The 26,914-nt window shown below is 58.0% G+C and overlaps 1 protein-coding gene across 14 annotated transcripts in view; it reads right to left on the reverse strand.

Annotated features, from left to right (window-relative positions):
- SRCIN1 (SRC kinase signaling inhibitor 1) overlaps window positions 1–26,914 on the reverse strand; it is an 80,307-nt gene that overhangs the window by 12,921 nt on the left and 40,472 nt on the right. For 9 of the 14 annotated variants that reach the window (XM_049800497.1, XM_049800495.1, XM_049800505.1 and 6 more), the window contains 10 exons: window positions 20,349–20,372; window positions 5,202–5,394; window positions 4,642–4,840; window positions 4,360–4,453; window positions 3,097–3,926; window positions 2,619–2,711; window positions 2,367–2,410; window positions 1,850–2,028; window positions 1,419–1,594; window positions 1,026–1,156 (listed from right to left, as the gene is read on the reverse strand). In XM_049800497.1, coding sequence (XP_049656454.1) covers window positions 1,026–1,156; window positions 1,419–1,594; window positions 1,850–2,028; window positions 2,367–2,410; window positions 2,619–2,711; window positions 3,097–3,926; window positions 4,360–4,453; window positions 4,642–4,840; window positions 5,202–5,394; window positions 20,349–20,372 — 1,963 coding nt within the window. Of the gene's footprint in view, window positions 1–1,025; window positions 1,157–1,418; window positions 1,595–1,849; window positions 2,029–2,366; window positions 2,411–2,618; window positions 2,712–3,096; window positions 3,927–4,359; window positions 4,454–4,641; window positions 4,841–5,201; window positions 5,395–11,703; window positions 12,114–20,348; window positions 20,373–26,914 lie in introns of those variants that run through there. The other 5 variants (XM_049800499.1, XM_049800498.1, XM_049800496.1 and 2 more) reach the window with 2 other exon arrangements.

Below are 26,914 nucleotides of genomic sequence, written 5' to 3' on the forward strand. Positions count from 1 at the left end.
GGTGCCTGGCTGGCAGTGCCAGGGCACCCCACAGCCACCAAAACCGCCACGGCCATCACACCCATGGCAAGAGCACCTTGCCAGCCAGAATGGGATGAAACCTGGGAAGCCTGGTCTGGTGTCCCTCCTGCTGCCCGTGCCCATCATCCCTTTTCCATCCACCCGCAGGCACCGATTTTAGCCCCTGAAGGTGCCTGCCTCCACATCCATGGGCACCAAACACTGCTCTGGAGCTGGGGGCTTGGTACCAAGGACCCCGGGGACTCGGTGGCAGGGGCTGATGCGGAGCAGTTTGCTCCTGGCTCCCTGCCTGGTGCTCTGCTTGCCATCCCGGCTGCTCGGCATCAGTCTGACTTTACGGAAAGGCTGCAGGAAAGCAGAGCTGCTCCTACCTCTGCCCTGTGCCCCCCGGCCCTCCCCACACCCCCCCCCCTTCCCCGTAGCCCCCTCTTCTCGCAACCTCAGCAAATGCTGCCAAATCATCATTTACTGTCTGCCTTGGCTCTGGCAGGCAGGAGCTCTGCCACTTTGAATCGAGGTGCTGGGCGTCTGTTTGCAAAAGGCAGGATGGGGACAGCCCGGGGACAGCCCAGGGACAGCAGGCTGCAGGAGCTAGCAAAATCAAGGACAACGTGCACGGCGGGGGGGCAAGTGCAAGGTCCCGTGGGACGGGCAGGCAGCAGTTCCAAGCAACCGTGAGCTGTCGGGGTGGGGGGGGGGGGGACTCGGGCAAGAGTCCACAGGACTGACTTGGACAGCCAGCAGAGCAAACAGGGGCAGGCAGCAGGAGCGTGGGGTGCTGCCCTCGACCCTACAGCAGCCCAAAGCCTGCAGGGGACACACAACACTGACAGGCACCGAGGGGAACCTGCCCTGGGGATGCAGGAGAACACACCAACATGTGCGAACGGGCAAACCCAGGGGCAACGAGGCAACCTGGAGCAGCCCCCCCATGTGAGGATGGAGCAGGGAGATGCGGGCAGGCTCCACTTGCCACCCAGCCCTGGACCCGGCCATGTCCTCACCCTTCAGGTCTGTCAGCGTCTCCCCCAGCTGCTTGAGCACCACTGCCTTCTCCTCCAGCTCCTGCACAGGGATGAGCCGGTGGTTGTGGGCCAAATCCTTCTGGATCTTCTCCACCGACTTCTCCAGATCACTGTGAGCACAGAGGCAGGGCAGGGGTGTCACTGCTGCTCCGGGATGCTGGAGAGCCCCAGGGGGTGGTCAGCCTGGCAGGTCCCCCCGCAGCACAGGGGAGAGGACAATTGGGCTGGGGACCCCTCCTCATGCTAGACATGCGGTCAAGGCTGTGGCCTGGCACCGTGCAGAGCTGCCAATTTACACCCATGGAGGGTCTGACCCATCAAGATCAGCGTGCAAGGACCCCCTCCCCACTTGCGTGCCCAGCCCTGGCTCACTTGAGCTGCTGGGTGATCAGCTCCTCCTCGTTGAGGTAGCGGAGCCGTTCCTCTTCCACCAAGCTGCGCTGGCGCTGCAAGGGGTCCTCGTGTTTGCGCATGGTGTCCGTCACCCGCACGCTGATCTCCGTCTCCGTCCGCCGCAGCATCGTCTTCACCGTCTCCTGGTTCTGTAGCTGCAGGGACGAGAAGGTGGGGGGGATTCAGGCTGGGCAAGATCCCCCTCCCAATGGGGACCGGTGTGGGTGCAGGGCTGGCCACTTGTGAGGACAGCTCTGAGCTCGGCGTGGGGAGGGATCCCCTGGTTCTCCCACACCCAGCCCCATGCAAAGTCACCGGGAAAGGGGGATCTTCCCACTCTGGTGCTGGACCCACCCCAGTAAGAGCTGGGCTAGGTTGGGGACACACACACACCCCCCCACCGTACCCACCTGCAGCTTCTTGAGCTGCTGCAGCTGGTTGCGGAGGTCGCTGGCATTCTGCTGCAGGTCGTGGAGGTGCAGCTGCATGTGCAAGCGGGTGATGGCAGTGGGCTGCCCCGCCGGCGTGCTGGTGGCGGAGGGCGGCGGGGGCGCGGGCACTGGTGTCCCCATGCCGCTGCGGCTGGTGGCTGCGGGGAGGGCAAGCAGAGGCTGCTGAGGGAAGGTAGCCCACCCCGGGGGAGGTTGCAGACTCTGCTCCTCTGCTTTCCCGGGAAAGACCTCTCTTTCCCCACCCTGTGCTTCAGTCCAGAAGTTCTGGGTGGTCTACCCACTGCCCCCACACTGGTTCCAAGGAGAGGTCACCCCAGAGCTGTCCCTTAGTGGGACTGGGGGGGTCCCACTGGCTGCCAGCACATGGTGGGAGCTGCAGACCCCCCTCTCCCGTGCCCACCCTGGGACTCCCAGCAGCCGCGGGGCAGAGGGAGGGGGTGCTGTGGGGTGAAGGGCTGGATCTCCAGTCACTTACATGCTGATGGGGGGGTCCCGCCGTTGGTGGCTTCTGTCTTCTCGCTGCAACGAAAGAGAGGAGGGGAGCGAGCGTGGACCCGGCACCTCTGTCCTCACCGTCTCAGGGGGATGCAAGGGCACGGCGGGGGCTGGTGTCCCCCGGGGAGGGGAGGCAGGACCCCCCAACCTTGGCAGCAAACAGCCCAGCTGGAAGCATCCCACTCCCCGCAGGAGACCCCGGGGTCCCACCCCTACCCTCCCTGCTCCTTACCTGGGGGTCTCGGCCTCGGAGCCGCGGAGCAGCGCGCTCTGCACCAGCCCCGTCAGGCTGGCGATCTGCTTCTCCATCGCCTCCATCCTCTCCCTGCCATGGGGAAGGGAGAGGAGCCGGGTGAGGAGCTGGCTCCGGCATCACGGACACCCTCAGGCTTGTCCCAGCCTTACCCACACCCACCCACCGGGTCCCTGCAAGTCCCGGGAGGGACGTCAGGGAGATGGCAGCACTGCTGTCACCAGCTATATCCACCCCCTTCATTCCCTCTCTCTTCTTGCCTCCAGCTACCCCCAATCGCTCCCCTCAGCCCTGCACAATTTAGTGTTTCATTACCCGTCCTGGCACCTCTACCGCCATGGCGACAGGGCAAAACCTTCCTCCGCTCTTCCTCTACCTCCCCAGCTGCACCGACGGACAACTATCCGAGCAGCAAAGTTCACATCCACAGGGGAATTTCTCCCGTGCCCCTTCTTACCTCGTTTCCGTATCCTTAGCTGGTCCAGGGGAGCCGAACCCCGAGAGCGGGCGATCACTGGGGCCGGGAAACAGCTCCGGAGGACCAGAGGAGCTGGGATTGCGTGGCTTGTTGACGGGGCTTTCCATGAAGACGGAGGAGCAGGAGTCCTTGCGGAAGGACTGACGGACGGGTGAGGAGCGGCTGGGGGGTCCCGAGTAGGGGCTGTGCGGGCTTTGCCCCGGCTGCACGTCCACCAGCCGACCATCAGCCATCTTCTGCGGGGAAGAGGGGGGCATGCGGAAACCCAAGCCGGGTCCATACGTGTCGCTGTAAATGGGTGCGTTGGGCTTGTACAGGCTGTCCTCCAGCTCCGTCTGCAAGGCGGCTGCCGAGTAGGTGCTGAGGGAGCGAACGGACCCCCGCTTGTACAGCCCCCCCGAGTAGCCAAAAGGGTCTCCCATGCCAGCCAGGGACTGGGTGGAGGTGATGCTGAGCCGGCCCTCATGCACCATTCCGTAGGGATCGGCGTACAGCCCCTCGTTCTTCACCAGCACCACGTTCTTGCCGGCCAAGTCCTCGTCCGGCTTCACATCCCGGCGCTCCAGGATGGCGCTGGGACTGGGCGAGACGCCCTGGGCGGGCGGCAGGTTGGAGAGACGCTCGCTGTGATGGACGGGGCTGCCGGCGTAGGAGGGCGGGCGGCCCCCGCTGTAGGACATGCGGGAACGGGACGGCGAGGAGGACTGGAGCACCGGCGGAGGGGAGCCCGAGGTGAGGTGGGAAGCCGGGGACATGTTGTTCAGCCGGCGGGTGGGAGACGATTCCCTGGAGGTGTACACCATCTCCCTCTGTGGGAAGGGGCAGCGGGGTGGGGGGGTCAGCACCGCGTCCCTGCGGGCTGCCCCCCCTGCCCTTGCACTGCCTGGCTGGCACCCTGCCTTGCTGCACCTCTCCAAAGACCAAGGTCTGCAGATTCTGCATCTTCACCTGGCCTTGGCAAAAGGCAGCTCCCTCATTCCCACCCAGGAGTGGGATGATTTATTCTGATGAATCCCCTAATTATCATGTTTATTACCCTGCTGTCAGGCCCCAAACATCCATTCTCTTAAAGTAACACTTAACAACGCTGGAACCGAGCAAGATAAATCACAGTCATTACTCCTTCCACAAACACGCACAATTACCAGTCCTTGTCTCCATCGCTTTCTCTCTTTACTGGTCCCAGCCCGCTGAGTGCACCCACACCGAAGGCTCTCCCTGTGACACCCCATTCCCCCTTACCCTCAGGTCGCCATTGGTGATGTGCGAGGCTGGGAACGAGGCGTAGAGTGGCTCTTTCCTGTAGATTTTAATGATACTTCTGTCCTGGATATCGCTGAAAGAAGAGGCAGAGCCATGAGCATCTGGGACAGGCAGCCACCGAGCCCCCAGCAAGTCCCAGCCACAGGACTGCACCCACCCCCACCCTTCTCCTTTCATCCCACTAATTTTCTCGCTCTTCGTGCTCTTAAAAAAAGGAAAATCAATCTGTGGTGGATTTCTGAGCCCCTCCCCCACCCTCACCGGACATCCTCCAGCTCGTAGAAGACATTGCGCGACTCGTCCTTGATGAGGATGGCAGTGTTGGGAGACTTCAGCATCCCCATGGTGAGCTTCTGGGGGAACATGTGGACAATGAGGGCGTGCAGAGTGTCCATGCTGCTGATCTCGTGGGTGATGTGGACGCGCCTCGTCTCATCCCCAAACTGCAGGAAAAGGACCCCTGGAAGCAGAAGGAGCAGAAAATGGTGAGGTGTACCCGCACCCCTTCTCCATGCAACGCCAAAGACGCGCCAAGGTCAGCGATGGAGGTTTGCCCACCTCCACGGAGGTCTCTATGTGAGGGCACCCAACCTCACCCTGGAGCAGCGAGGCCAAAGGCAGCTCATCCTCCTCGGCCACGCTGCACAACGTGCAGCGCCTCCCGCTCCTCCTGGGGTTATTTGGGCAGATACAAACCGATCCCACACCCGGCACGCGCCGGCATCCACCCGCAGAGGTGGGCAGAGAGGTTTGGCGGTGGCCGGGCAGGTACGTGCTGCCCGTCCCGGGGCAGGGGGGGAGATGCCGAGCCCCGAGGGTACCTGGCGATCGCAGCTTCGTCTGGCTGGTGGAGCGGGACAAGGGCAAGCTCTGCCGGAACCGGTTCATCCTGTTGAACCCCAGGGGCAGCTCTGCTTCCGACATGGTTTCCAGGGATTCGGCCGAAGCGAAGGAGAGTTTGGCTTGATCGGCCAAGCCGGGCTGGGAGCCCTGGGAGTGTCGGGAGCTCCTCGTCTGGAAGGGGAGAGGAGAGAGGTCAGAGGAGAGCTGCGGTGGGTACCCCAGCCCTGGTCTGCTTCCCTGGATGCAGCCATGCGCTGCTCCTGCGTTTCCTCCGGAGGTCGGTGCTGGGATGGAGCGGCTCGGGTGAGGCTAAGCCGCATCCAGGGATGCTTGGTCCTGGATCCCCAGCTGAGTCAGCACACCAGCGTGGTCCAGATACAGTGCCAGCTGGAGGCCTCTTCCATCTCCTGCTCTAAGCATGTACAACCATTACCCTTGCCTCCTGCAATTGCTCGCTCACGTTTTCCGCTTCAGGCTGGCAGCACGCTACATTTCAAAGCCTCCCGGTGCCGTTCCAGGCGCCTTTGAGTTCCCCCAGCGGCAACCCACTCAAAATAAAACCAGCGCTAGCTAGCTGGTGATGGAGCCAGGGCTCGTATGCAAGCACTGGAATAACCTTAGCAATTACAGGAGGTTACACATCCATTACACCAATGAACCAGCTCCTGGGAAACATAAATGCCTGCCTTATTCTGGAAGCAAAGCAGCGGCAAGGTTTATGGCTGCTTGAGTCTGGGGAAAGTAATGGGTTTGGGTTTATAGCGGTAAAAATTTAATATGCCAGGAGTCCAATTTCACATGGCCGAGCGTATATCCACTGCATAGAAGTTCAGGCTACAGACGTGGGCTTTCTGCACAAACATGGCCAAACACACAGCCGAGTCCCCTTGCCACAGGTATCCGCCCGGCAGCGGAGCAAACGCTGCCTGTCAATACCCCGAAATACAAGGCTTGATTTTCCAGACACGCATTTAACGTTGGCAAATCAAACCGAGAGAACAAACAGCTCCTGGGGTGTGGAAAAGGCAGCATGGAAGGGACAACAGCTCTATTTTAAGACCAAAAAGAAAAATCAATATGAAATGATAACAGCCATCATCATCATTTAAATTAGACATTAATTGGAAGATTTAATTAATCCTGCGGGGCGGGGTTTTCTAGGACTTGAAATGTTCTCACTGTAGCTAATTGCTGGAAAATTGACTGCTTAGTTTTGTTGTTGTTTTAGCACAAAGCACGCTGGCAGCGCAGATGCTTGAAATCTTACATCAAGAAAGGGAAGCAGGGCAGGACTGAACGTGGGCCAGCGCATCCCCCAGCCCCAGCCACGGGGGGCTGATGGGGGGCTTCACAGCGGGTAAGGAAACCGCAGTGAGCAGAACGCAATGGAGACACCGGTCTCTTCTCCCCTATGGTCCCAGTGTGCAGGTCTTTGGGGTGTAGCAGCTGGTTTTTGGGGCTCCCTGCCCTTGCACAGACCTGGGAAACGTTGAGGGCTTGCGGTCCCCCATCTCCGGCTGTCTTGCTCTGGGTTTGCGGTGCTGCTCCCCCCCCCAGCTCCCAATCCAGGATGGACCCTTGGCCACTGGGAAGCGCAGGGATGGGGCAGGCAGCACGTGGCCAGGATGCGACCCACACTGCCGGGGCTGCACCTTAGCCTGGCTTTGCCTCCTGGCAGCCCTTTCCTCTCCGCTCCTTCCCCTGCTCCGCACCAGCGGGGTCTCACCCTGCCCTGTCTCCATCCATCCCTTTCTGCTCCCCCCACCCAAGCCCCCCCCAGCCAGAGCCCACATCTGGGCTGGGCTTTGACAGCCCTTGAGCTTTCACACGGGATGACAAAAGGCAGCTGGCTCACAGCCCCCCCTCCCCAGGATGCGTTTTGTCTGGGGAAAATAATCATAAGAAAAAAATTGATTTACCCAACGGGGGGGGAATCGCTGCCTCCCCCTCCCCGTGGCACGACAGGACGGCTGAGACCGCGTTGCCATGTAGCATCCTTGTTGCTACGGGCTGCTGCAGTGTGCGAGCCTCCGCGCGTCACCCCAACACGCTGCGGTCCCTACAGCCCCTATAGCACAGCACCCTAATGCACTGTGGTCCCTATAGACAGCACCCCAACAAGCTGAGGTCCCTACAGCCCCTCTAGCACAGCATCCCGACATACCGCAGTCCCTATAGCCCCTATAGCACAGCACCCCAACACACTGCGGTCCCTACAGCTCCTATAGAACAGCACCCCAACGTACCACAGTCCCTATAGCCCCTATAGCACAGCACCCCAATGCACTGCGGTCCCTACAGCCCCTATAGCACAGCACCATAATGAACCATGGTCCCTATAGCACAGCACCCTAATGCACTGCAGTCCCTACAGCCCCTGTAGCACAGCACCCCAACACACCACAGTCCCTACAGCCCCTAACGCACAACACCCTAATGAACCGTGGTGCCTACAGCCCCTACAGCACAGCACCATAATGAACCATGGTCCCTATAGCCCCTATAGCACAACACCCTAATGCACTGCAGTCCCTACAGCCCCTATAGCACAGCACTCTAATGAACCATGGTCCCTATAGCACAGCACCCTAACACACCGCAGTCCCTACAGCCCCTAAAGTGCAATGCCCTAATGCATCGTGCTCCCTACAGCCCCTATAGCACAGCACCCTAATGAACCATGGTCGCTATAGCCCCTATAGCACAGCACCCTAATGCACTGCGGTCCCTACAGCCCCTATAGCACAGCACCCTAATGCATTGTGCTCCCTACAGCCCCTATAGCAGAGCACCCCAACACAGTGCGGTCCCTATAGCCTGCGGGATGGCTGCGGGAGCCAGGTGGTGGGAAGAGCTGGCTGATCCAGGTGAGCCCGGACCCCTCCTGCCTTCTGCCTCTGCCCTGGGGTTGCAGCTGACCTCAAGTAATTAAGCTCATCTGATGGAGCTAATTATGGCATCAGTCAAAAAAAAAAAAAAAAAAAAAAGGAAAAAAAGGGCAAGATGGAAATTAATGGATTTTTAGCCTGGAAGGGACTGTTCTAGCCTGATGCTCAGCACAATGTGCTCTCCCGGCCCGAGCAGGGTCCCAGCGGCCCCACAAAGCCCTCGCTGGCACCAGGGCAAGAGCGGCACAGCCCCCTCCCAGGCACCCCTCGCCGAAAGGCACCTCCATGGGCACGGGACCCTCTGCTCCTGGGCACAGGACACCCACCCAGGGCCAACACAGGATGCTGGCGAGCTGGAAAGGACCGACCCTGCGGTGTGAATGGGGGGGACACGACTCTAAAAGTGCTATGGGAGGGTATCTCTGCCATTTCTCCCCTGTGGCCATTTCGGCCACATCGGCTTTGCCGGGGGGTGCAGCTGTGGGACCCTTGCAGCCACAGTGGGGAGTCGAGATGCTCGGCGAGGGGGGAGCGCAGCGGCTGCTCCGTCCTTGGCCTCCAGCAGACCGTTAATGAACTGACTCCAAGGGAGTTGTTTTTTATTGCTCTGCCTCACTAATGACTTATCCTGGTATAAAATAATATGTTAACTGACAACTCATCCCCCACACATCCTGCATCCCGCCCCTGCCGCTGGCTGGTGCCGACGTGGCACGGCAGCCCACGGGACGGCTCCGCTTCACCCCCCAACCCAATTCGCATCACTCACAACCCTCCCACGGAATAGGCGGGACTCGATCGCAGTCACCGAGGCCGTGGCTCACCCCGAGCGCGGTGGGACCTGACACTTTCATGCGGCTTCATCCATCACCGTGGAGTCTAAAATGGGTGCCCAGGATCCCTGCTTTGCTGGAGATGCTTTGGTGGGGGCCCAATCCTGCCTTGCTGGGTGCTACCTTGGGATGAACGGTGCCTGGATCTGTCTGTGCCAGCATCTGCATCGACAGAATGGATGTCCCCTGCTGTCATGGGGGAACATGTCACCCCACCGAACGCTGCCCCAGGCTGGAGGGGGAGACATGGGGCTGCGGGTGCTACCCTGGTCCTGGGGGCATGCAAGGCTCCGGCTCCCCGGGTGCCTGCCAGGGCCAGTCCTCAGGGCACATGGGCTGAGCTTTCAATCCGATGCAGGATGAAAATAAACATCTAACCCTCGCCACCGTCTCCAGAAGGGAAAGGGTATTCTCTGCCCAGGCCATATCACACACCGCAGCCGTGGAGGAGATATCAAAGGCTGCAACAGTCAAGTACTCTGCGCGCAATAACGATCGTAATATCCTCCTGCTTTGGGAGCACCTTCCATCCCCGAATCCTCACCTTCCCTCCTGCCTGCTGCGTATCAAAGCCCCGAGTGACCAGATCGTGGCGAGGATCGATGCTGGCACCCACGCACCCACCCAGGGCACAGCTCTGCACGGTGCAGGGAGGTGACCAAAACCCACCTGGGACCCCCAGCCTGGGAGCAAAGGTGTTTTACCCCCTCCCCTTCTCAGTTATGCCCCCCCAGGGGCAGTTTTACCCAAGCTCAGACCCCCACACGAAGGACTTGGTCTCCTGCAGCTTCAGAAGAACCCGATGTCTCCTGTGGGCACCGAGATCTTTCCCCGCGGCATCCGAAACCCACCCGCAGTGGCAGCGAGGGTCTAGAGGGGAGGGGACGCAGCTCTCCCGCTTTGCTGTCCCTGAGCCGCAGCAATGCCATGCTGGGAGATGACCCATTTCTTGCTGAACTAGCGTCACAGCACAGGGTTAATATGATGCCTGGCTGATTTCTGCCACGGTGACGTGTGCTGGGAGCCCAGCTCAGGGTCAGGGGCAGCAGCAGCATCTCCCCTGAGCCTGGGGTCTCACTGCCTGCCCCCCACCACGGTTCGGAGCATGGGAAGCAGCAGGTTCACGAGCAGAAGGCGAAGGAGTGCAGCTGCCCAAAAACAAAACAAAAGCCGCCCAAGGCCACGGGACAGCGGTGCGGGCACCGCGGGTGGGAAAGGTGTGGAGCAGCTCACTTTTGGAAGGGCAGAGCTGCAGCCGATGGGGTGATGGGCACCAAGCTCAGGGTGACTGCAGCCTGCCCTGGGGAAGAAACCTGCTCGCTGTCTGCCAGGGAGAGGTTTGAAGCCCCTGGGAGCCTCCTGCGTGCCAGAGCAGAGGAAATCTCGCTGGTGCAGAAGCACCGGCGAAGCTTCACAAGCTGGGAGTGCATCATGGGTGCTATTTTGGTGGTTTTCCCAGTGAAAACCCACTCACAAAGCACCCGGCTCCCCCCAGGCCCCTCCTGAGGAAGGCAGCGGGAACATCCCCCCACGCCGGCGGGGACGGGAGCATCCCCAGCCCCTCCGCACCTCCCTGGGAGTCTTATATAAAAGAGGTGGGATGGGGAATGAAGGGAGACTTGGGGGCTTTTGTCTTTTACCTCGTCAGAGCTAAAAAAAGATACAATTAAGCAATTCTTTTAGCTCCTAAAAGTCCAAATAATCCCTTTACTGTTAGTGCTGAAGCAGCTTCATTATATTTGCCTGGCTAGGTAAGGATTCTTCTCTCCTCCTTCTCTCCCCCTCCCTTCTTCTTGTCCCCATCCTTCCCTCCCTTCTTCCATACCCTTCTCCCCTCTCCAATATTACCCTCCCTGGCTTTGCAGGCTGAATGCTAAGGGCTGGATGGAGGGAAGGAGCAGTGACGGGGGACCCGGGTGAGGAGTGGGGCTGTCCCTCTGGATCCGGTGGTGATGGGCACCACAGTTATCCCATGGGAGTAGGGACAAGCAGCAGAGCTGCTCGGTCTCGATGGAGAGCCGAGATGGCTGCAGGGAAGAGGGGGAGGGAGAGTTTAGGAGAGGAGCGGAGGGACCAAGGGCACAGAGAAAGGTGGCAGAAGGAGATTGGAGGGAGCAGAGCTGGGAGAGCTGGGGCAAAGAAGCAGCTCTGGACCTCCCACAGGGCACTTTAAAGAAGATAAGAGAAAAAAAAAAAAAAAAAAACCAAGAAAAAAATGTGTGGGGAAAGGATCCTGCCCCAGGACAGAGCAGGGCACTCTGCAGCTGTTCCCATGCAAAACTCAAACCACCGGAGCTCATTAATATTTCTGCTCACTTCCTAAGACAGGCAGCAAGCCTGACCCTGCAAAGGGACCCTCAGAGATGGAGCAGAGGTTTTGTCACAGCGGAGACAGTCGAACCTCCGCCAGCACCTCGCTCCTACCCACAGCGGGCTCCGAGGGCAATGTCGGACTTGACCCGAGAAGAAAGCAGCCATTTCAGGCCCGTTTCTGCCTGACCCCTCTGTACTTCACACACACCAGCACTCAGCAGCCTGCAGTGCTCAGGGGTGTTTCAGCCATGGTAAGAATATTATTTGCAACAAGGAGACAGGGCAGTGGAGGGGGGGGGTCCTCGACCACACGGTTCCTCTTCCCTTTTCCTCTTCCCAGCTCAGCCCAAGCTCTGCAGCCTGTCTTGGCAGAGAGGCCAGCCCCTCTCCTCTCCCAAAAAACAGCTGAGACAACCAGAACACAGCCCACAAGCACCAATACAGACCTGTACTCGCAGCTGGGAAAGATAAGCCCTCGCCGTGCTAATGCCACAGTCAGCGTCTGGCCCCGAGCTCAGCCTCTCCCCAGGATCCCAGTATCACCAGGCGAAGCACCCCAGGCTGCGCTGGGCAGCTGCTGCAAGGGCTGAGTCCAGCGGCAGCCCCCAGACCCCCCCAGTTCACGCTCCATCCTGCCCCATTGGCAGGGACGATGCACTGGAGCGCGCTGGGGCCGGCCAGGCATCGCCCTTGGATGGATGGATGGAGCCCTGCAAAGGTCCCGGGCAGCCGCGATGCTCTGCCACGCTGCCACTTTCCCAGCTCCCATCTGTTTGCATCTCTTCTGCCGCGCCGCATGATGGGGATAAAGGCGAAGGCCCCCTAAAATCCACTCCGGCCAGCTTGGGAAACAGCTGGCATGGAGCTGGCAAGGCCAGCCCTGGGCAAAGCAATGCAACTGGTTATTTACCAAGTACATAAAACCCAGCTCCAGCCCCTGGTTGGACACTGATCTGGATTAATTCCTCATAATCCCCCTCTCATCATTTAATCCAGCATCTGACTACAGGTCCCATCTGGTGGTGTGCTGAGCTCTCAGGATGGGTACTGGAGCTCAGCACCCCGATGGTCCGGGCTATGCTGGGGATGAGGAGACCCCACAGCCTCCAGCTGCAAAGCCGGGAGCGGGGAAGGATGTTTCGGCATCGCTGCTGTGCCGATGCTCGAGCCATCGCCGAGCTGGAACTCACCCCAGGTTCTTGCTGTGGGACCAGGGTGAGCCACCACACCTTTCTGTGCCATCTCCTGGCACAGCATCCTTCGGAGCCGGTGCTGGGAGTAGCCATGGGAAAGGGCAATGGGACCTCTCACATGGGGCTCTCTCCTGATGCTTCTTGGACCCTTGCTCTCCATCCCTCTTCTCCACCCCTGCCTCTGTCTCCCTATCTAGAAACAAAAAAAAGAATAAAAATATCTATTTCTTTCAGCCATTGCCTGCATCCCTGCCTGTGTGCACATCCCAGCCTGGTGCCTGAGGCCTCCTGCCCTGAATTCCCAGGCTTTGGCTCACTGGAGCTAGAAGGGACCATCCCTCCTGGCAGCGCAGGGACCGTGACACCGCAGCGCAGCCTCCGCAGGGCAGGGCCAGCATGCCAGCAGCTGGATGGGACAGTCAATATTTACAAGCCAGAGCTGAAGGGGACATCTCTGAAAGCCTGGTCCAGACCACTGCTCCCAGCCGACGCCATTGCCTCGGTAAATGGATCTCAGAAAAAAAGGGTTGGGGAAAAAACAGCGGACACAGCCCATTCACCTTCCCCACACCTGGAAAAGCCTTTCCATGGATATTGCAGGTGTAACTCCCAGCCCCAAACACACAGGCTCAGAGCTGCTTCAGCCGACTGCTCCGGGACAGCCAAGCCTCCTCCATCCCATCCTTTAGAAAAACGTATCTGTGCTGACGGAGCTCGATGGGGAAAGACTCTCCCTGCGGAGCTGGGGATGCTCCCAATGCCTGGGTGCTGGAAAAGTGGAGAATGCACCAAAGGGGGCTGGGGACCCCAGCCCTACTGGGACCTGGGTGAGTGGTCCCTTAGGGTGTGCAGGGAAATGGGGCCGGAGCCTCGGCGGCTCGAGTCTGCGCTGCCAGCGAGGGTCAGCAGTGAATAAAGCTGTTAGCAAAGCTGGGAGAAAAACAACATCTGTCCCTCCTGCAGCTCTGCTTCTGTCAACATTTCCAAGGAAAATTTTAATTGAAATTTGAAACTTTTTTTTTTTTTAAGCAGTTCTGAGAGCTTTTAAAGAAACAGGCAGGGGAAGGAGGGAGGGCTTTCCAGATACCTGTCCTGCCATGTTCCCCCCCCAATTTCTCTGCCAGCCTGACCCCATCACAACATCACTGGAGGGTTCCAGCCAGGCCAACCTGGTTCCATCTCTTTGCTTGGGGTCATTAAGCCCAGGGCTCAGCAAAGTAGTGCCTGCCCTTCCCTCCCTCTGAGATGCCAGGATAAGACCCCACCACCTCGGTCCCCTCCTGGGCCCCAGTAATGGCTGGAGGGGCTCCTGTGGAGGGGAGGGCTGTGCTGTTAGTGCCCTGGGGTGTGGGACGGTGGAGCTTTGCAAAAATTAATTCCAGTTGGTGTCTGGAGAATTCTTTTGAGACTCCCCAGCCTGCCCAGCTCTCACCATCAGGAGCCTGGTCACCACCCAAAGCATCTCTGACCTCTCTGCAAACAAACCGATGCCAGCGCATCACAAACCGCTCCATTCATTCATTCATTTCTAATGAACTCCACTCAACCTTAATTATTGATGCTCCCAGAGAGTGAGTCAGCGAAGAGCTGCCGGCTGTTTTGTAAGAGGAGCAGAGCCCAGGTAAGGGGACACTTCCCCAGCAGATGCCTCCTTACCTCGAGTCTGGCTGCAAATCCCTCCCAGGGAGCATCCCTGACCAGAACGCAGCATCCCTGACCAGGATACACCATCCTCGGCACCTGGGCATCACCTCACCGGCCTTCCCAGCCTGGGTATCAGCTCTGGAGTTTCAAACCAGCTTCAGAGAGGGTTGCCCAGCTGTCCCAGTACTGCACGCAGAGGGCTGTGGTGCCACTCTCCTCCCGCACGTCCCAGCTCAGGTGCTTGATCTCAGCGAGCAGGGGCTGAGCAGATGCAACTGAACCCCTCCGCTCCCTTGTGCAGCGTTTCACACCGGCTCCACCAGCCAGGAGCACTGAACTTCAGCAAAGCCTCCGTGCAGGGAAGGACTTCCAGCAGCCCAGCTCCTGCCTCCCGAGATGGAGAAGCCAGGAGATGCCCAGCTGGGAAGAAAAGGAGGACAATCTGGAGATAACTGGGGCTGCAGCAGCAAAGGTGGAAGAAATGAGAGACTTCGGGTGCTCTGAGCATCATATACTACAAGTCTCCCTCATCCAAGGAGGTTGTGGCTTCTCCATCCCCCTCCACCGGCCCCCACCCCTCTCACCCTGCCTCAGTCACGACGCCAAATTAAAAGCGTACCGCTCACGGCAGCAATAATTCATCCAGTGTCTAATGCTCAACATTTTGTCAGGATTATCCCGATTAACCCAGAATTAATCCTGATCTCAATGTTAACAGGATTAGCGTTAAAATCGGATTAGTTTTTTAAACCGGACCCCTTGACTAAAGAAAGGGGCCTTCCCCACCAGATGTGCACAGCCTGCTACTGGCAGCCAGATGTGAGCAGGAGCCGGGCAGGAGCTCGCTACCCTGCGATGGGTCCCACACCTGGGTGAAACGGGTACCCCTACAGCGAGCATCTCCGTGACACCAGCATCCGTTGCTCCTGCTCTGCAAAGCACACGAGCTGCCCGGCCCTCTGAAGGTGATGAGCAGGAGCCCAACACTCAGATGTCGTGTTTCCAAGCAGAAAACACTCTTTTGCCCTCGGACATGGCCCAGCCATCTCTGCGGGGGATGCGGGTGGCTGCTTGCCCCCTCTCTGCATTTTTTCCCCTTCCTGCTGGCACCAACAGCCTCCCGCCTTCGCCTGCCTGATGAATATTTAAAAGCCTGGATCCTCTGCAGCCTCATGAATATTGACGGCTGCTGGTTGCCTGCCACGGTGGTGGTCCCTCTGCGTCCCTCTCCGGGCACGGACAGCAGGGTCGGCAGCGGCAGGGTCGGCATCAGCGGGGTTTGTCGGCAGCACCCACCCGGCGGAGGGGATCAGGATGCCTGCGCAGGAGAAGGCACCTCCAAGGGCTGTCCCCGCTGCATCGCACCTGAAGACTCTGCGTTCAGTCCCCAAAACACTTGCTTTCTTCCCAAAAGTGCAGGGGTGGAGCAGTCTCCTTGCTGGCAGTGGAGCAGCAGAAGGTCCTGGCACCCAGGGCAGGGCTGGAGCTGGGACCACCCATGGGTGGGGGGACACGCCGTGCCTACTCATCCTCATCTCCTGGCGCCAGGTGCAACCTTGGCTCACACAGGGAGGATAATCATTAACCTCCCAGCAAAGGTAGCCGGCCTGTTGTTCCTGGAGTTGTTTTCCCCATGACTCAACCGGGCATGTCCAGTCTGGCATCCATGGGGAGAGGAGCATCCCTGCTGTGAGACCCTGGACAAATGAGGGGGGGGGGGGGTGTCCAGAAACAGGCCTGATCCAGCACCTCCCCTGAGCCTGAGGTGGTCCTAGGAGATGGATTATGGAGGGCTATGTGGCAGGAGGTATTTTTGGGGGTGAGGGTGCCAGTCCTGCTGCTACCTTGAGCCCGCGTGGACGTTCGCCCCAGCCATCCCCTTCCTCGCTGAGGCTAAGCGGCGGCCGTGTTCAATCCCCGCTCTCTGGCGATGCTGCCTTGTGTGACAGCATCTTCCAAAAATAAGCAAATTACTGCATCCTTCAGGGATGCTGGCGGATGGGACGCAAAGCCAAGTGTGAGAAAGCAGCAGAAAGGGGATGGGGGAGAGAAGGGACAAGCCCTTGCTGGGCTGAAGCCACCACGGGAGGGGAGCCGGTACAGGCTGCAAACCGGCAGGGACACTGGGGTTAGCAGCATTAGTGACGGGGACTTCACAGTGACAGGTGACAAGGCTCAGCTCTTTGGCATCTAAAGCATGATTTGCTTTAGCAGCTGTATACAGGGAGGCTGGGCTCTGGTTAAACATGTGCGGGTGCCTCTTGGGAAAAAGGCTCGGAGGGGTTGGTTTGAAGTGCAAAAAAAGAAAACCAACTTCAGCAGCAACAGCTGTAGGTAAACAGCCCCAAATCTGGGACACCAGCCCAGACACTGCTGCAGGTCGTGCTGCTGCACCTCCCCTGGGTACTCTCAAACAAGTCACCTAGTCCCACCGCGCCTCAGTTTCCCCATCCCTACACTAAGGACGCTACCCTCCATCCCTGCTGCGATAATAAATAGTGACAACACCCAGGATCAACAGATAACTGAGCACCAGAAAGCATGGACAGGTCAGAAAACCAAGCAAGTGCCCCAAAAGCAGAGCAAGGAGGAGGTGGGAGCAGGCGCTCAGCAGCTGCACTCTCCTCCCAGGTACACCCCAATGCCTTCTTCCCGCGAGCAATAAAATATTACGCAGCAAACGCCGGTCCCTGAGGAACGCGGCGGATGCCAAGGCCACGGGGAGGGCACGGGGAGGAGGGCTGGTGCAGGAGCAGCAGGATTACGGGAGCTAAGCCTGCCTGGTATTTGCTCGTCTCCTGCAAGTAAATACTGCTGCCTGCCTATAACACCGGCTGGGCAAGCGCCTCGAGTCCCCGGCCTGCCAGTGAGATAGAAATGGCTCCCGCTAACGAAACGAGAGGCTCCCAGAAAGCCCCGTGTCGTGGCCGTGCCGCCACAGCCCGAAGCCCCGATCAAGCCATCGACCGCTGCTGGAGCAGGAGCTGTGCAGTTAGAGCCCGACGTGGGTGACGCGGCCCCAGACACTTGTTTTAAAGACAACTGCGTCCTGGCCCCCGCGCTTTCTCCCTTCCACATCCTAGTCATTTTTTTCCCCTGCTAGCTTTTGCTTTAGTCCCTTTGATGTTCTTTTAAAGTCCTGGCACCAAAGGAGCTCTTTCGAGGCTCTGCCTTCGGTTTTCCCCATTCCTCCTCCAGCTCACAAGTGACAGCAAGGAGCCAGCCCACCCCTTGCATTAGCACAGCGGGAGCCCCCAGCCCTCGGTACTGCCTCCCCGCTCTCCGCAGCGAAGCCCCCTCCCCGCTGCATCCCTGGGGAGGGATTTTCTCCCCGGCCAGATCCAGGGATATGTCCCCGGAGCCCCCAAACCCTGCAAACCATGGGGCTGAGATGCTCCTTCCCAGGAGAGGCTGATACCCAGAACATGGTTTTGAGTCACCCCAAAACGTCAGGGATGGTGGCCGTGAGCTGGGATGTGGTTTAGGTGATAGGAAGGTGAGGGGGTACCAGGCTGGCCCGGCTGAGGGACTCGGGCATCTGCCTGGGGACTTGGGGACCGGCAGCAGCGTGACAATGGCCACGGAGCGGCTGGATCGATGGCTCCGTGCGGGCACAGCCCGAGCCAGCTGGTGGGAAGGGATGTTCGTGAGCTGAGCGGGGCTGGCTCAATCTAGAAGTGAGTGCAGAAATCCCAGGGATGCGCTGGCGCACGGGGCAGGAGGACGGAGCGGGGCGGAGGGCAGAGGCAGCGGCAGGACCCGCAGACACGAGGGGGATGCGGAGGATGAAACGGCTTGGGGACAAGGCGATCTCCTGGACCCCTCTCTGCCATGACAGCACCGCCACCGACATACAAGAGCATCTGCCCATCTCCAGCGCTAAGCCTGACAAACACAGCCATGCAGGTCCCCCCTTCCCCCCAAAGCCCATGCCTGGAGAGCCCCAAATCGCTGCCAGCACCTGCCCATTGCCTGTCCCCAGGCAGATGGGGCATGCCAGGGCAGGAGGAGAGGAGAGCAGGTCCTGCCCTGGGAGCCCATCCCTGGGTGTCCCTAGGAATTTGGCGCAGCCATTCCCACCATCCGATCCCCTCCATCCCTCATCAGTTGGGTCTCTGGCTGCAGCCCACCCCCCCTTTTTGGCCCAGGGATGGAAAAGGGCTGGCTCTGCACCCCCGGCAGCGGAGGGTGGCAACTGGACGCCGACAGGGAACCTAAAGGTTGATGCAAGTTTTATTTTGGGGAGCGAGCAGGGGGGGTGGGAGGCAGCTTTCCCAGCTGAAGGCCAAGCCTGCAGCTACAGAAGACCCCAGGGGACGCAGGTGGCTGCAGTGGCCTCGAGGAAGCCCCCAGCACCTGCTTGCCAGGATCAGCCTCCCCGCAGGGCTCTCCCCATGACAAGCCATCCCCAGCTGCCTCTGGCTCATGCCCCACTTGGTAGCAGGGTCAGGCAGCTGGGGGCCTCCCTTGGCCGCGAAGCAGGGGGTGATTTAACCCATAATGCGTTTCCACAGCTGATACAGCCGGGGAAGATGCTCTGCTTGCGATGCAAAATACTTCCAGGCTCGGGTGAAAAAATACGTAGTTACAGAAAACGCACCCTCTGTGGCTGCAAAACCCCTGCCGCTGCCGAGGAGGACCCCTTTGGGGTGGGTGGGCCCCTAAAGTTTGTCCCCATTTTATTTCTTGCTCACAAAAAAATGGAAAACAAAACCAAAAAAAAGAAAAAATTGAGGCTTTTGTGCCTTCTCCCCCAGTCCCAGGAATGTCCCCGAGAGCACGTGGCTGAAACCGGCCGGTGAGAACTCAGACAGCTGAACATTCGGGGAGCCGCCGTTCACACGCGTTTTATGCTGCAAGTACTTCAAGAATGAAAACTCGGAACAAGTGCACATATTATGCATTTTACGACTCCTCCGCTCTCCACTGCCAACCAAGGAAAGCGCCTGTTTTTTCCACAGGAAGAGCAAACCCACCAGGGACAACACGCCAAGGTCATCCAGCAACACGCCTGACCTTGAAGTGTTGCCACCGCATCCCTGGGCGAGGAGGAGGGAGGAAGGGGAGTTGCGATGACATGCGTACTTCACCCTGCCAGACAATAGGGCAACTGTTTGCAAGGTGCTGGCAGGAATCACCGGGCAGGCACAGACCCTCCGCGCTGCCAGGAGACTCCGCTCAGGGTCCCCTTTGTGTAGCCTGGAAGAGGTGGGTTTAGGCACAAAGATCCCGGTGCAATAAAGCAAACGCTAACGATTTCTCCGTTCTGCCGCTCCCGCAGCAGCCTCCTGACGAACAAGCTGGTACCGTAACGCTGAAGCGACAGAGCAGAGGATGGAGACAGAGATGCGATGGCCAACATGGGACAGAGCCGCCCCTTCCCCTCCCGCAGGGCTCGACACCATCAGCCGAACAAATAACTTTGCTGTCTGGTCTAAAAATCCCTCGACATGCCAAACACAAGCCAGTCTCTGGGGTCCGGCATGGCATTTGCATTGGAAAGCCCGTTCCTTCTCCTTCTCCGCCAACCCCACCTCCTGCAAGATGCAGGCAGAGCCCAGCTTTAGGGAGCGGGATGCCAGCAAACCCCCCCCTGCATCCCGAGACCATCTCCTGCCCATCAGTGTGGGATCAGCCTGGGCTCTCCGGGAAACCGGGAGCTTGGGAGAGGGAGATGAGGAGCCCAACGGGGAAAGCGGTGCTGGGTAAAGAGTCAAGTGCAGATAAGCGACCGACACGCCATGCGATGGGAAGCTCAGCAGGGTCACCGACTGGGGGGACAGGCTCTGCTCGGCAGCTCTCCCCCTCCTCCAAGGAGGAGGCTGGAAATCAGAGCAACCCCTGTATCTCTGCCTGGGAGCAGGCACCTGGATGGAGTTCTGCAGGTGGACTTCGGAGCCCATCCTGAACAGGGTCTTTTCTGTCCTTTTCCCCGAATTAAGGTCTGCACCGCAATGAAATAAGTCTAAAGCAGCAGGATTTGACTGTGGGGTGATAATGGTCTAAATGAGGGCAGGACACAGATTCATCCCTCTCAGACAACAGGTTTGTAGCTGCACAACTTGACCCAAAAGCATAAAAGATCCTTCTCATGAGCTTAAACTGCTGCTGAGCTGACAACAAACTACTTTGGCACAGGAATCCTCAAGAAAAAACCCGAGCTCCCACCCCCCCCTACACAGACACAGAGATGAGGCAAGGGTGGAAAAGTGCATGCATTTCAAACAGAAGTGTGAAAAATCAGAAATACTGACCTTAAAGCTCCAGTAGTTGGGTTGCTAACAAAAAATAAAACAACAAAACAAAAGAAAACAAAAAATACCATTAAGATTCTGCTTTGACTTTTGTTTTCCTTTTGAGAATTGTTGACTTTAAACTGCGACATTAAACCTGCTCTCATTTCTGCTTAAGGTCCCCTCCCAATGGGTTGCTTAAGTTTCATGCTGCTAAGGGCTGGCGAAAGGGAAGCAGTATCATGCAAGCAGGCAGGGACGGTGATGGGTATTGAATGCAGACCAGGGCGCAAGGTAACTGAAGCAGAGCAAAGGGGGGAGCAGGACGGCAGCCCAGCATCACTACTGGAGTTACTGGGATGCCCACACTGTCCTGGCATGTGCTGGTCAGGCTGCTGCCCTGGGAGTCGGTGCTGGAAGCCAGGATAATTTTCATTTTTAAAGGTATCTTCCAATCCCCCCCTCTTTGCCCCTGCTACCTCCCTCCGTTGCTTCTCCACAGCGTATCCACCGGTGTCAAGCCGATGTGCTACAGTGCATGACAGGAGCTGGCATTGCTTACAGCCCAGCGAGCTGGAGAGCTCGGGAGCTTTCTTCTCCCAAACCACCCACTGATAATCACCAGTGGGAGATTGCACCGAAAATCCCAAGGATGCTCGGAGCTGCGGCTCACTGCAATACCCACCGTCGGGCAGCGGACCGACTCGTGGCTTAGAGACTTGAGACCCCCTCCCAGAGCAGCACCAGACTCGCACAGCCAGGACGGGGCTGCAGGAGCCCAGCGAGTCCTCAGAGGACAACGCGAGGACCGAGGACAACGCGAGGACCAAAAAGACGCCAGGGCCGAGCATCCCCAACACGCCGTGCTGCCGGACGGGGACAGACGAGCTCCCCGCTGCTGCGGGCGAAGCGAAGGGCTTCAGAGCAGGGCATGCGCTTGGCACAGCAGCATGGCGAGCAGCTTCATCCCACCCCGGGGCTGGTCCCCTAATGCCCACCCAGCCCGGGCAGCAGCACCCCAAGACTGTGTTTGAGGATGCAGCAGGAGGGAAGTTAGACCTAGTGACAAGAAGCGTGATCTACCTTCCTGGAAGGGGAAGCATTTGGAAGGGGAAGCATTTTGATATCACCGAGATGTGCAGATAATGGGTGGGGTGGGAGAAATGAGTACAGAGCAGCTTTTGTCCCAACAGTCTTTTTATTGGGATCAAAGTTCTTGACTGCTCTTTTCTCCCTTCTCACACCTGCCTATCCCCTTGCTTTTTTACAGCATTTATTTCCCCACCAAAATCACCGTGGCTGCAAACCTAGTTTGTTACTTAGAGGATGATTTTTTTTCATTATTATTATTATTTCAAATAGGAAGCAAGCTCCCACACCAAGCTCCCAGTCCCCATCAGTCCCTGCAATGCCCGGTGGCTGCCAAGGAGTCTCCTATCACAGTGCTTTGGGAGCAGAGGAAGAAGTTGCAATAACATTAGACCATCGTGGAGTATTTATCCAAGGACTTTAACAATTCACTAGCAGATTTGCTGCTGGGGTATTAACCCTTCTGTTGACAAGGTAAATAGAGGTCTAGTCTATGTATATACACAAATTCACTTGTTAGACTCATCTCAAGTGTCAGCAGGATACTCTTATTCCAATTCAAGATGCAGTTCACATTAATATTCCATAAGACATCAGTAGACCCAAACCAAGTTTTGCCTCAACCAAATGAAAACTGTTTTAAAAGTGATTTAAGTCAAATGAGTGCAGTGTTTTCATGCAGACAAGCCTGAAGGCACAAAGGTCTTTTCCAAGGGCACACCGTGACTCAGAGGCAGAACCAGAAATAGAAGTCCAGAGCCGTGATTACCAGGCACTATTAGATAACAACCAGCAGGATCCAAGCCTATCCTGGGCACGTAAAGCTTTTCCAAAACACCAGGAGCTTGAAAGTGAGAAACCGCCTCAGAATGCCTTTTGGTACTAAACGAAGCCATCCATCCTATCTAGCAATTAACACGCCAGCTGCACCAGCAGTTCTTTGCAGCCTGAACTCCCGGTGCAAGATGCCGGGAGCGAGGCAAGGCTGGCAGCACCGGTACCTGCCCGGCCGTACGTGGGGGCAAAGCCCAAATTGCAGCACTGCCATGTGTCAAGCTGAAGCATCTGACCCCAGGTAGAAGCTCCTCCTCGGCTAGAGGAGCTGTGGGAAACAAGAGCCCAGCTTGCTGTCTCCGAGAGGTGAGCGGGATTGCATCAGCTCCTGAAGGGTTTTTGACATGCCGTGCCTCGACTGGGGAAACATCTCGAGTTAAGCTGCGCAGGGCAGCAGTTTTATAACCGCGCTTCTGCTCGGCAGCCTTCATCCAAACTCCCCAAGGCCAGATTCGGATGCCGCCTCCCAGGAAAGGCTGCGTGAGGGATGTTTCGTAAATCACAGCCCATTGCAAATGGACACGAGTAAATCCTTCATCCCCTTCCCTTGCCAGACTCGCCCCCTCTAGCAGCTGGTTCTTCCCACCTCACCACCAGTACCTCCAGTCTAGGAAGGGGATGAGAGACCCCCCCACCCAGGGAGGGCAGGCCAGAGATGCCTGGTCCCTGGAGGCATGGATATGCTGCCTTCCCACCGAGGGGATGCTCACCCCCCTCAACTCCTTTGTGTTTGGAATGGCTGCAAAGGGCCTCCCCAATGGGATCGGATATTTTGGCCAAATACTCCAAGCACTGCTGGGAAAAGGCTGGGAAACGTTGTGGCCAAACCAGTCTGTCCCAGTCCCCAAAGGGCCCTGACACAGTGTGTGGTGGAAGGTGACACTCCTGACTTTTTCCTTCTGTGACTTTTTTTTTCCCCTCCGTGCTCTTTATTTTGCTGTTGAAGACTCTCAGTAATTTTCCTCAGACCCTGATATTACTGATCCTATCTCGTGCCAGCCCTTGGTATGTATTTTATTTATTATTTTAGGATGACTGGACAGGCTTATCACAAAGTCCATAAATTACATCCCCACCGCACACAGCCACTCCACATCAAACTAGCAATGAGCTTGTCTGAACCCCAAGTGCCATGGAAGGGAATCAAGAATATTCTGGAAGCGATTTGGGCTGATTAGCGTGACCCGGAGCACACACCGGGATGGCATAGCACCCATCCTCTCCCAGCTCCCTGGATCCAGCCCCAGAAAAGCCTCTTCGCTGGCAGTGGTGCAGGACCCCCCCCCCCAAGCAGAACTCTGCCCCAGGCTATGGGCTGGATGGGGGAAGAGGGGATGCGCTGCCTGCCCTGCCTGTACCCTGCCGAGAGGCAGGACTGTCCAGGGCTGACAATCTGGTGCTGCCTGCCAGGGCCAAGTGGGCGATGGACACCACCACGCAGATCTTTCGGGGGCTCCATCTGTCCTTGCAGGCACTGATGCTGCACCGGCGCTTTGCCCAACCCGTCCTGCCGTTTGCTCATCCTCCCCCCGCCCCAAATCTCCCAAAGCAAAGAGGATGTGCTCCCCCAGAACAGGTACCCCACTCCGGGCACAGGCTGTGCCCAAGGAGATGGCAGCCACAGGGGACCAGGGTGGCACAAGCATCCACAGCCTTCAATGCAGCCACCTCCCAGCAGGTCCCCCAAAACCAGGGGACGGAGCCCGAGCGCTGTGCCCAGTTCCCCTGCGAGCACCACGGCAGCCGGCCAGGCTGGCAAGGGTGGATTTGTACAAAGAGAAGAGGAGAGGGGCCAAGGTAGAATTAACATATCGCTGGCTCTTCAAAAGCATCAAAGGGAGATAATGGTCTGAGAGAGGATTTGAAGCGACAGCCTTGTTACAACCGATAAAACAGGCAGCTCGCTTGCAGCAGAGCTGTGCAGAAGGTATGAAGAATTACAAAGGCTGAGATTATAATTACAATGAAAGTCATGACCATGATGCTGCAAAATGATGGGCTAACTAGGACTGGGGCCCCCCCAAAACACAGACGTGTGCACACGTGTGCACAGGCGTGCGCTTAGGAGCTGGAGCACGCGTGCAAGTGCAAAATGGGGGTTGAGATGCTCCTGTGAGTCCACAGCCATGTGGGAACCCAAGCACACACGAACGCTCAGAGAGATGGACCCGCAGAAATACACATGCACGCTGCAGAAGAGAGGAAAGCCAGAGCTGGGGGAATGTAGCGAAGAACATTTTGGAGTTAAGTTAAAAAAAGAAAAAAATAGTCTTTGTGATTGTCCCAGGAGAAGCCAGGAGGTAAATGAAATCCAAGTGAGTCACTGCCTTGACCAAGGCAGACTTCCTCTGGTTAGCAATTATAACACAAATCTGTTAGTGATTAACAAGGCAGGACTGAATGCATCCCTCTAAAATGGACAGCAGCAGCGTCCCCAGCACACTCCACCAAAGGGAGAGACAGAGGCAGTTTCACCGGCTTTTTAATTAACTCATTTTCAGGAGTTCCAGTTTCTGATAGAGTTGCCCTCAAGCACAACGTCTTGACAAACAAAAATCTCCCTGAAAAATAACAGTAAAGTGAATTTAATCTGTTTCTCCTTATTAAAGTTTTTTAATGCTTTTCAGCACAAGAGAAACTGAATTAAAGTGGATATAGCAAAATGACAAGATAGAGTTGAATGCAAACAGTAAGTAACCAGACAGAGTGAAGAGCAACACCGACGCTGTGCGTTGCAGATATTGCCATCCGAGGTCTCGCAATTATTGCAAAAGGACCTCTCAAACCCGAGCATCCCAGCACACAGGAGAGAGACCAGCGCGAGACAAGATGGGATGCAGGAGCGCCGGGGCTCGTTCCCATCAGACCTGGGCTCCTAAGGGGCATCAGTGAGTGATCCAGCCCAGACCCCACCATGAAAAGGGCACCAAGACGCTTGCTTTGCTGCTCCTCTTTCAGGCACAGGCATCTTTAGGCAGACACTTGGGTTTTACTACCCCTCTTTCCAGTCCCCAGCCCAAAGAGGCTCTGACGGCCGTCAAGAGATGTCATCAGAGATACCATAGCAGAATGTCACAGCGACCCGATGGCAGGCATCACCGGCAGACCCCTGGCCTGGCTGCGCTGCTCAAAGTTTGCCTGCAGGACCGCACCATCCCTCTGTCCGCCCACGCACCAGCCTTCTCTCCGAGAGAGGTTCGTCAGCTCTCCAGCAGCAATTACAGCCTTGACCTACAACACGGTGTCTCTGAGGCAGCCCAGGTGATATCAGAGCACAAACGCCTTTGGACGTCAGTGGATTTGTAGTCCTGACCCTTACTCAAGCCTCCTCCTTTTCTGATGCCAACACAAAGCAAATCAGCAACGTCTTTTTATAGCAATGCACCCCCAAGCAGCGATGCACCAGGACAAACGCTCTGCTGAGGATCAGCCATGCAACTGCCTGCTTGGGCTTCAAAATTTCCCTTCGGTGGCCTCCACGTCCAAGGTCAGGGACCCCTCTTGTGCTTGCAGGTTCCTGGGGGTCAGCACATCCCCAGCCTGCTCAGGATGGGATGGGGGGGGGGGTCCCTGCACCAGCAGAAGCAGGCAGCAGTCACGCACCCCAGCCCAGGGGCCAAGGTCTCCTCCATCCTTCATCCTCCTCCCGGGATGTGGGGAGGGCGGCCAGGGGAGCAGGGCCAAAGGTTTTTTGGGGGGAAGGCAGGGAAAGCAGGGAGAAGTTGGGCAGATCAGATTGCAGAGTAGCTATGGCAACGGCACGGCGTAGGTGGACCAACACAATAGGGACGTGCAAGGTAAACCCGGCAGCAAGCAGGCAGCGAGCATCCATCGGCTCCCCACTGCTCCCAGCCAGGGACAGCACCGGGGTCCGGCCCCCCGAGACCTTTGGGGTGACCACCACCCTCCATCAGATACCTCCAAACCCAGAGAAGCTCATCCCTGCAGGTAAATCCCCGAGAAACCCAACGCCAAGGGCGAGGAGGGTCGGATCCTCCGCAGGATCCCCCTGGACCTCTAGGACCTGCAGATCTGTCAACACCGCAACCGTCTCCCCGGGGGGCTACAGCAGCCGCGTCCCCCCACGCCTCGACCCCTGCGTCCCACCGCAGGGTCTCTTTGGGGGGAGTACCAGCACGGTGGGGTGCAGCTGATGCCCAGCCAGCAGCAAAGCTGGGGAGGGGGGACAGAGGCAGAGGGCACCGAAACGCAGCCGCTGATGGAGACCAACCTGGACCTGTTCTCCGCTCCCTGCCTAACGCTGCCAGCACTGCCGGAGCCAGGTCTGCATTAGCAGCAGGAATAGAAAAGCTGCCTTTCTGGCTGCTGCAGCTTTTTTGGCGTTCTCTCTCCCAACGCCGCTCAGCACCAGCCCAACACCGTGACACCGGGGGAGGCAGGAGCCTGAGGTCGTCTCGCAAAGAACCCCGAGGCCGCAGGCAAGAAGGAGCCAAATTTGGGTTAGGAACAGCAGGAAACTTCAGGCGGCGGGACAGGGATGGATGCACGCGTTCATGTCGTCGCATCCATGTGTGTGCCGGAGAGGCAGGAATACGCACGCCCCTTCCAGGCTGGCGACCCCGACGGCAGCACCGGCACCACGCTCCCCTGAACCGCGGTGAGGAACAGGGGAGCACTGGGAGCCCACGCATGCCAAAGGGAAC

This window comes from Accipiter gentilis, chromosome 5 (assembly GCF_929443795.1).
Source record: "Accipiter gentilis chromosome 5, bAccGen1.1, whole genome shotgun sequence".
In the NCBI taxonomy this organism is placed as follows: domain Eukaryota; kingdom Metazoa; phylum Chordata; class Aves; order Accipitriformes; family Accipitridae; genus Astur; species Astur gentilis.